We start from the raw sequence: 9896 nt of genomic DNA on the forward strand, positions 1-9896 counted from the left end.
GAAAAAAAAAAAAAATATATATATATATATATATATATATATAATAAACTTCAATCAAATCATCGTCATCATTCGTTACTAAATACTCGTTTCCATTTACAATTTTTATTCGGTTGAGGTCTAGTAGAGGGACTAAAGTACATTTTGTAGATGGACTGCGCAGTCTCTGCAATCTATTATTGCCTCTTTGCTCTGCCAGCAATCAGAGCGGCCATGGATTTGTTGAGAAAGCGACGCTTAGAGGATTATTACTTAAAAAACTAATAAGGATAAGCTTCAACGCTCAATGGCAGTTTCATAGGTGTTCTATTAGCACCATGAATTTTAACGTAACTATAATTATTGTAAAACAAATAACTGAATAACTATGAATATTCGTGTATTCTCACGACGGGCTCAAGACAAGCATTACTAGACTAAATTTAGAAACAAACGAAAGCCAATGTATTATCCGTAGACCTGGGCGTACCCCTAAACGAAAGCGGACATAAGAGATAGATATTTGCCTATGCTTGTCGATGGCTAATCCTTTGAAAAATCAATATTCTTAGAAAATTCATCAGAAGAAAAGACCGAGAAAGAAACAATAATTATGAAAAAAAAACTAACAGACACGAGAGATGATATTCCGCAGAAAACCGCGACAAGCAGAGGTTAGTGACAAGGACCAGTGATCACGAACTAAATGTATCGAAAACTGTGCTATTGAATTGATGATACTAATTAAAAAGGAAACGAGGAAATATGCTATTGAATTATAGTAAATAAATAAATATAAAACTAAGCTTTTATAACTTATACGTGTGTCGTTACTGTTTTTTTAAAGGTTCATTGTGTTTTATAGAAGCTTTCTAGAAGAAATACGCATTGATCTGCTTCCGCAACTATAATCTATGATAAAAAAAAAAAGTCGAGTCAATAGAATGGAATTTCAATAGGCATTTTAAAGGCGTTTTATTTGGCTGAATATAACTTAGTATTACTCAAAACTATAACGATATATACAGCTATCATTAGATAACGACGCCTTGAAATATTCCAACAGTGCGATCTTCAGCAGCAGTGGCCAACTTCTCTCCGCGCACACTTAGACCGAGTATACTGCTTGTGTGACCTTCCCATTCCTTAATCACTTCACCTGATCGCGCGTCTACTTCTCGGATCTTTCCTGTGCATAAAATAAATAGTCAAGCACGAAAAAACAGCTCATGCTTAATTTTAGCCTTAAAGTGTTTAAAGCTGCAGCTTTTCACCTTACACTTAGAAATGCATTAACCTAAGGTGCTGCATATTTGTGATACAGTATATGCGCAGCTGTTGCGATCAAAGCTCAGCTCAGTTGTAACAAAACCTTATAAGGTCACAAGCTGCAGACTATATTACAAACCACAGTCGCAATGGTACAAATCCGACAACAGTCGACTGGTACAACTTACCATCAAGGGATGCAGCTACGACATGATTCGGTCCAGCCCATAAGAGCCGGCAGATACCACTTCGAGACCCAAACTGAATACGGTGCCTTTGCCGACCTGCAGACACGTCCCAGACGAGGAGAATTCCGTCTAAACTGCCCGCTGCTAGATAAATTTGAGTGCCTTTGGAGAAAGCTACACATTCGACACAGTCCTCAAACTCTTGTAGTGAATGGACAGATTTGCCTAAATAGGTTACAAATACAACGAAGGAGTAATGTCCAATGTTTTGTTGTTTGCTTTCCTTGTGTCTTGCTTAATGCCATTGGTGTTAACGACGATTTTAAAATATGTCAGCAGGAAGCGATAGCATAAACTAAAAAGTTGAATGAATACTGCTTTAGACCATATAATCTAATTTTCAAGAATTTCATCACTTTTTTTTATCGATCGTTATTCAACTACCTGTAGCGAGGGAAGCGAATTTGAGCCCGTCGGCTCCTCCGGAGGCCACAATGCCACTAGAGTTCACATCTATTGAGAGTACCTCTCCTTGATGTAACTTCCAAATTGTTGTGATAATCTGACATGTTTTGAGATCCCATAAGCGAACGGAACCATCACCATACCTGTCGCCCGTACCATCCGTACCAATAAACGTATTATGAGATTACAACATTTCCGTTCAAATGCGCATTCATCGGGATCCTTAATGAAATCCTATGATAAAATTTGCCAACAGCTGCTTATCAAGAGTTATTATTAATTTTTATTATTTTTAAAAGAAATTATTATTATTATTATATATATATATATATATATATATATATAATTATATTATTATGAAAAAAACCCCACTTGTGTTTCGTATATATGTATACGAGTTGACGGATTCGAACCAGCAACTCCCTGGGCTTGGTCTTAATACTGTTTTTTTAGCTGGCTAAGCTTCCACAGAGTAGAAACATATTGGTTCACTACAACAGGAGAACTCGCCCAAATGCAAACTGCGGAAATCGATAAAAGCCTTAGAACTTGTTTGCATTACTTTTTTTAGAATTGTTTTGATGATCATATGTAGATATTTATACCCTGCGAGTAGGTGTCTGCCATCGGGTAACAGCTTGACTGATGTTGTTGTTTCTCCGAAGCTATTTAGGAGTTTCATGTTACCGGATGGAATCAACCACATTGAAATCGACCCGTCCTAAAGAAGAAAATATCCAAATACAAATAAATCTATCTATAAAAACATTATAAAAATAAATCTTCGTTTCTAATTCACCCTAGACACGGTCAAACGTTAGCATTACAGCACAGCAATGGATAAACGCTAAAACAAATTTTTAACTCAGATGGCAGGAAACACTGATCAGAAGCATTCAAATAATACTTTGATTAAGTACTTCTAATTTAGGCAAACAATCGATCTAGCTTCGTCGGCAAAGATCGGCCTTAAAAATTCCGCTTTGTCTTACCTGTGTACCGGCAAATAGAATCGCGGAACTTGTATGCCATTCTGTCCATGTGATATCTCCTACTTCTGTACTAAATACAATTTCTTTTGTCGACACTTCCCATACATTTATCTGCAATAAAGGTTACAGCACTATAAACTTTAATAGAATTCCGATTTCTGACGTGCTTTACGAATAGCTTCGGCATACTAGACATCGGTGATTTTTAAAAGATCCTTTGAGATAACTATATATTTTTTAAAGAGATTTGAGAACTCTTTGAGCTTGAAACTCATCGACCTAATAGAGCTAAAACCCTTTAGTTAAGATAAAAATGATATCAATATTTGTATGAGTCTGTTTACGTACATTTCCAGCCATATCGGCAGCCATAACGAACTTCTCATCATGGGAAAAACCAACGTAAGGAACGGAATCTTTGAAGCCAGTTAGTTCAAGGATGGGGCTGCCGTCTTCCGCCTTCCATAACCATCCTCGATCGTCTTTTCCACCAGAGACGGCAAAACGGCCGGAAGGTGACAACTCAACGTTAAATACGAGATCTGTATGACCTCGAAAGAAGAGTAAGGCATCATTTCGCGATGGGGTGAAAACAGTGACAGGAAAATCATCCATATCTGTAAACGAACAATAAACTGAAACTTCACAAACCATACTGCAAAGGAAGTTTTCAACGGAACTAAAGCAAACAACAAAGAAGTGATTACTCTCGTACAACAAGAAATCAATTTTACCATAGAAAACGACAAAAGACATGTGTGCGAGTCATCATGTGATAAGTCATCCAAAATATAATGAAGACTGTTACATAAATTTAAGTGAGCACTTTTCTAGATTGCCTGTTAATTCCCCGTTCCGTTGAACACCATCACAATGTCCATGATAAATATTGTGCTGAAGTTACATGAGGCCACCTCTCATGTGCAGCCCGCAACCGCTATACGGCCCAGGTATGCCTTCAAAGCTTTATACACATACACATGTACACGCAAAACGGAAGTGTCACACAGGGTACGTAACCTATACCTGATACGCATTGGAGAATGTCTGTTAAATCATTTTGCCAATGGCGAAAGGAAAGGCTATGTAGTAGCCAATTTCACCTCGCTCATGGCTCCACTGCGAACCGGCTCATATTCCACTCTGCCGTCTTTCTGTAGTTGACCGTAACTGCTTGGCACGTCTATTAGCGGTGTTGCGACTATTAGATTTTAACAAAAGTAGGCGCAACGTAACACCTAGATGATTCTATGAGTAGGTATCCCGACTAAGTTCACAATGCACATGTGGAATATATAGATTGAACCAAATTCTAGAATAGAAACCAAAATTCTAGATACTCACCAGACTTTCCAAGAAAATCTGGTGTGTATCTATATTTTTTTAATTATATTCAATTCTACTAGAAATATATTCAATGACTGCATAATTTAAGACAAAAGGTCATGCAGTTATGACGATGACACAGTACGGCGGCAAATAAATCGAGGTAACAAAATATCGCTTCACTGGTATCAGTGCTGAATGTTTTACCTTCATCGTCATCTTCTTCTCCTCCTTCCGCATCTTCGTCCTCATCTAAATCGTCTTCTTGTTCACCTTCAAGGTCTGCGATCACCTCAACGTCTTCATCGTCTGAATTCAGTATCAAAAAGTTCTCAGTCTCTTCAGCGTTCGGGCCACGGGAGGCCGACATTTTTCTCATAGGAAAATAGTGATGACCAGAAGAACTCTGTTGAACTAATAAGAAACCATGCTGTAATTTGCTTACGAAAATTAACTAACATTACGGTGCTTATAATTATTGTGATTTATGCTTGAGGGTATTATTGATAATTTAAAGACATCGTATAGAATGAACACGCTAGCCGTTACACTTGGACCACTAGAGATCCAGTCCAATTTCTCGACATCAGAAAAGTACATTTATCTTAATGGGAGAGCTACATTACCCCTCTGTCACATGTCCAGCTCTAGAATTAGTAGACTCTTTGCATAAAGGACATATTCATATCTATATTGCATAATAATTACTTAACGCTTGAGATTATCATGCAAAAGACAAAGTTAAGAGTAACTAAATTATAAAAAAATTCTCATATACAATGTTTTTACCACTCAAACATCTGGAACCTTTAATAACTAACCGAGCGATAATAATAATAATCAATAACTCGATAAATAAGACCTTTTGCTTAATCGTTCTGATATTGCTCGTATTGAGCTCCCTACCGTTACAGGTTGACGCAACGGTTACCGTGGTACCGAGTCCGCTTGTAGACAGAATAGCTAACAACCAACTATGGGAACAGCTTTAGAGGCCACTAATTAAATGCAATTTACGGCTGAATAGACAGCAATGGTTGGTAACTCAACCGTATGGTCAAATTCGATATCTAATTGAGTACCCACTGCCGTACGCCTAGGCACCATAACAATTACAGAATGGTAAATTATCCTGTTGAATAATTATTATTTTGAAGTAAGAGAAGATAATAACATTGTCACTGATATCATATGCACTTTTTTTACGTTTTCAATCTTCGACGATTTCCATCAGCGAAAATTTGTCACCGCCGAATTCGAACGCACGTGTGTTGATTGTTGTCAGTGCGCTGCAGCTGTCGCCGGTCAGAGCGTACGGCAGCGCAATATGGACTGTTTATTTTGTTAGAACTTCCTAAAGCTTCCATCAGGAACTGGGCATTTCTTGATAGTTCCTTGCACTATCAGAAACTAAGAACGAACCATCGAAATGATATTAACTGCTCACGGAATAGTTGAGATAAATAAAAAAAACAAGGATATTACGCATTTCGGCGCGGCCTTTTGAATTATCAGCTGTTTAAGCGAACCTACTTGGGATTTTTGAGAGCGTATTGGCTAGCCTCTGGCACATCTTTCGGTTTACGAGGCCGAGAAATAACATAAGCGACTAGAACTGCTCTAGTACATTTTTTTTTGCCTATCTGAATGCCACGGCATCACTCAAGCGAACGAAGTGGACTTGGTTGTCGTTTACAGCTTCTAGTTGATTTAACAGGCCTGCGAACTGTGGAGCACTCGTGAGAAACGTGATCGTTAACAAAGAGTTTGTGGTAAGAGTAGTGGAAACGTCTGCCAGTATTCGAGCGCCACTCGTCCTATCTACAATAAGAGAGCAATAACTAGCTGTGGCATTAAGTCAAAAATTGCTTCGAAGCCAAGACAAGCACTTCTAGGGAGCAACATTTACTCTGGGCCAGCATAGTCGACAGTCGTGGGTTTTGACGTTCTAGAACCCCTTATATCCCATCAAAACGCCAGAGAGAGGGAAGTGAATAAACACTGTTCCAGCGAACGCTGAAATCATTTTCCTCGTATGAAATTCTGTTTTTTGTCTACGATGCAAATTATCGGACGTGATCGGCAAGTAGCTTCGTTCAGTGATGGGAAGAACTCCTAAAACTCTTTACTTCCGTAACGCAATTGCGATGTGACCACCCAGACCGATTCGCGTGAAGTGTAATTCATTTTCTATTCGTTGAACATCCGAATTACGAAGCTGTGTTCGAAAATGTGTCCCCTTTTGTAAGTTTACTTACTCAAACGTTGTAAAATATCACTGTTATCTACCCGATCGAGTGAGTTAATTTTCAACGGAAAAGCTAGCTCATAGTTTTAAGGTAGCATTAGAATCGTCGTACCATTAGGATCACACTAATTATGCCAGAAGTGATTAGTAGCTGATATAGCCATATATATGACGTTTTTTGGAATCGTAATAATATTTGCCTGCCAGTCTCTTCCGTGCCGTAGTGCATACATAACAGTGGATACTGAGCATGTACACGTGCTACTCGTAATGATGAACAGCAAAAGTTTCGAATTTCTGAGTAATTGCCAATTAAGAACAAACTACGCCTCACAAGCACAACAGGCACTGTCAATTCACACTGCACGAATTAATCTTTTGTTGGAACAAGGTAAATGCCCAGAGGTTGGTTGGGATGATTCCACAATTGAGTTACTTCTTCAAAATCTTGCTTTGATGGACAGTAACAATTTCCCCGGATGCGCCCAACTGGGTGAGCGGGAAGCCCGATTTGCGTCCGAGCTTGTGCGCAAACGGCATTTCCGGATGGGTCACGGCATCGGACGCTCGGGAGATATTCAGGAGCAGCAGCCCAAGGCAGCAGGTTCCACCCTTATGAATCATCTGACTAACTCAATGCTGCTGCATGTCCTGCAAGCATCGGGAGCCCCTAGTACTCAAAAATGCTTCGTAGTGCCGGCTGCAACAGGCATGGCATTAGTTCTCTGTCTTCTAGCGTTTCGTGCAAGAAAGCCCCAAGCTAAATATGTTGTTTGGTCCAGAATTGATCAGAAGACGTGCTTTAAATGCATGATAACTGCTGGATTACAGCCGATCGTCGTTGAAGGGTTGCTCGTTGGAAATGAACTGAAGACAAACGTTGACGAGATGCGTAAAAGCATTCAACAAATTGGAACTGACAATATTCTCTGCGTTCTCTCTACTACGTCATGTTTCGCTCCGCGATGTCCCGACGATCTTATCGGAATAGCTGATCTCTGTAAAGAGTTCGATTTGATGCACTTAGTTAACAACGCCTACGGGGTACAATCAGCAAAATGTATGTCGCGACTGGAACAAGCGTACAAACACGGCCGAGTTGACGCATATGTCCAGAGTACGGATAAAAACTTCATGGTGCCCGTTGGTGGCGCCGTTATAGCAGGTTTTGATTTAGAATTGATTGAATATGTGGCTAGAACATATCCGGGTCGGGGGTCCGGTTCTCCCACGATGGATCTTTTCATCACGCTGTTATCGATGGGCATCAAAGGTTATCATACGGCTTGCAAACAACGTAAAAGTACTTTTAACTATCTTGTCGGACGTCTCAAGCAACTCGCTGAGTCATATAACCAAACGGTGCTGCAGGTTACCTCGAACGATCTCTCTATCGGGTTCACGTTGAATGGTCTCAAAGATATGGCAAAAGTAAGCGCAGTTGGCTCCATGTTGTTTACGCGATTTGTGTTTGGCACGCGTGCTATTGATCCCGACACAGTGAAGGACATTGAAGAGCGTCAATTCATCGGTTGGGGATCTCATTATAGCAAATACCCTCATAAATATTTGACGGCTGCAGCTAGCATTGGTACAACAATAGACGATGTGGACACATTTGTTGAGAAGCTCGCTAAAATTCTTGCAAAAAATAAAAACATCAATTGAAAACGCGCTACTTGTATTAGGCAGACATGATAAACCGAGACAAATATCAGTCCACCAAAGTGTTTCTTCATATCTTGTTAATGATACAAAAGCTACACAAAGTAGACTAAATATTAAAAACAGTTAGCGCTCTCGACGCATGGGATCGCTGCAATAGCTCAACAGCGGCGCTTGCAAAATTGTAAATGTAGGCATAGATATGGACGGTTGTCGCAGAAATCCCAAACGGATATTACAATCAAGTAACCTGAGTAGCTTTAGTTTTTTTTTACGATATAGAACAAGTCATTGTGTTCGCGTTGTTAATTTGTTTTTGATCTACTGCGAAATTGTCACAAAGCTGTGCCCCACCAACGCTTTCAAACAAAAAAAATATCGTTATACTAATAGAGTAGAATCTATCACGCTATTTATAAACTGGTTTTTCTAATTTAAGTTCTTTCCAAATGGCTGTATCTCAAAAAATGTGTTCATGGTCGAATAAACTGTTGATGTTGGAAAATTTATATCGTGTATGTATTTGCCTTTTCTATTTTGTTTTTATAAACCGTGAAGAAGGCAGGCTATTGTGGACTGTACGGATAGTTTCGTTTGAAAAGGGGGCAAACAAACGAACAAAACGCTAGGACTGGCATAGAGAGATGATTAATTATAACATCTATTGAAGTCTGCTATTATGCGAATTCAATATATCTAACAGAAACACTTTGACACTCCATTGGCACTGTTGAAGCGTCCTTTCAAATCATCTATAGTTTAAGAGAGAGCCTATTCACAATAATAATTTTATTTTTTGAAAATTTCTGATTTGCGGTGTCTTATGTTAATGAATAACGATACAATACACAAACATTAATAATCTATAAAAACTTTTTTTATATAAGGAGAGGTCAAACGATTTACTAAGGACCTTATTTTTGTCGCTGGATTAATTAAATTAGCTTTCTTTTTTTTTGTTTTTTTTCGCGTCATGCACTCGCTTTTATACTTGATTTAATCTTTTTTTGGCTATCATATAACGAAATAGGAATGTGCTCTAATAACGAGTTTTAACAGGATCATTCTTCTAAGAACGACGTGAAGCTTAATACATTTTCATAAAAAATGTGAGTGAAGGCCCTTACTTACTTTTGTACTTGCTTTGTATGACGCGTAGCATTCGATGTCTACTGTTATACGCCTGTTCACTACTACTTAACCCATATCTGCAGAGAATCATAATAAATGTTCGAATAAAACGAACGATCTCACCGGCCATTAAAGTAGAGGTCATTCCAACCTGAATGGTGTTTGAAATCGGTTGTGACTAGTACACTATCATGATCTATTATATTTATAGTGCAATACGTACGCCCAGATACAGAGAATAAGGATAGCAATTAAAGAACAAGGATTAATCATTTTGACTTGCACGCTGAATTTGTCACTGTTCTAATAGAACAGTCCAGCGAAGTGAAGCTTCTATGAGGGCTGACCTGACCCGGAGTAAGTTTTTTGAAGTTCTATAAAATTCGCTTAGGATACCCTCATTACGGTTTGGTTTAGCTTACTAAAATTATTTTATTTCTCGAACACTAGCATATTTAAATATTGACACATTTAGCCTAATATTAATTATAGGAAAAAAAAACCTACAAAATAATAGTAAGGAATCCTACAGTTCCTTTTTTTAGAGCGACAACGCCCCGCTTTTTTCACAAAACGTGCGCTTACAAATTTCCTCTTCACCTAATCTGCATGATTTACTTAGATACTAGGTTA

General features: G+C 38.6%; 2 protein-coding genes across 10 annotated transcripts; one reads left to right on the forward strand and one right to left on the reverse strand.

The window, feature by feature from the left end:
* Nucleotides 1–919: 919 nt before the first annotated feature.
* On the reverse strand, nucleotides 920–5871 carry LOC111272079 (angio-associated migratory cell protein). 9 transcript variants are annotated; one of them, XM_022853274.2, is made up of 8 exons: nucleotides 5753–5871; nucleotides 4427–4528; nucleotides 3242–3510; nucleotides 2894–3004; nucleotides 2507–2622; nucleotides 1881–2044; nucleotides 1437–1661; nucleotides 920–1168 (listed from the first exon to the last, which is right to left on the reverse strand). In XM_022853274.2, exons 1-8 carry the CDS (start codon nucleotides 5820–5822, stop codon nucleotides 1014–1016), a joined length of 1212 nt encoding a protein of 403 aa, XP_022709009.1. In that variant the 5' UTR covers nucleotides 5823–5871; the 3' UTR covers nucleotides 920–1013. The 9 variants fall into 9 exon arrangements, with proteins under 9 accessions (XP_022709009.1, XP_022709008.1, XP_022709006.1 ...); XM_022853273.2 differs by lacking the exon at nucleotides 5753–5871 and adding an exon at nucleotides 5426–5702 and having other exon boundaries at nucleotides 4427–4625; XM_022853271.2 differs by lacking the exon at nucleotides 5753–5871 and adding an exon at nucleotides 5426–5702 and having other exon boundaries at nucleotides 4427–4633.
* A 764-nt stretch (nucleotides 5872–6635) lies between these two features.
* Nucleotides 6636–8641, forward strand: SecS (Sec synthetase). Its single transcript, XM_022853265.2, has one exon. The coding sequence runs from the start codon at nucleotides 6636–6638 to the stop codon at nucleotides 8133–8135; it is 1500 nt and encodes a 499-aa protein (XP_022709000.1). The 3' UTR covers nucleotides 8136–8641.
* The last annotated feature ends 1255 nt before the right edge of the window (nucleotides 8642–9896 follow it).

Source organism: Varroa jacobsoni, unplaced genomic scaffold (genome assembly GCF_002532875.2).
Source record: "Varroa jacobsoni isolate VJ856 unplaced genomic scaffold, vjacob_1.0 contig01549, whole genome shotgun sequence".
NCBI lineage: Eukaryota > Metazoa > Arthropoda > Arachnida > Mesostigmata > Varroidae > Varroa > Varroa jacobsoni.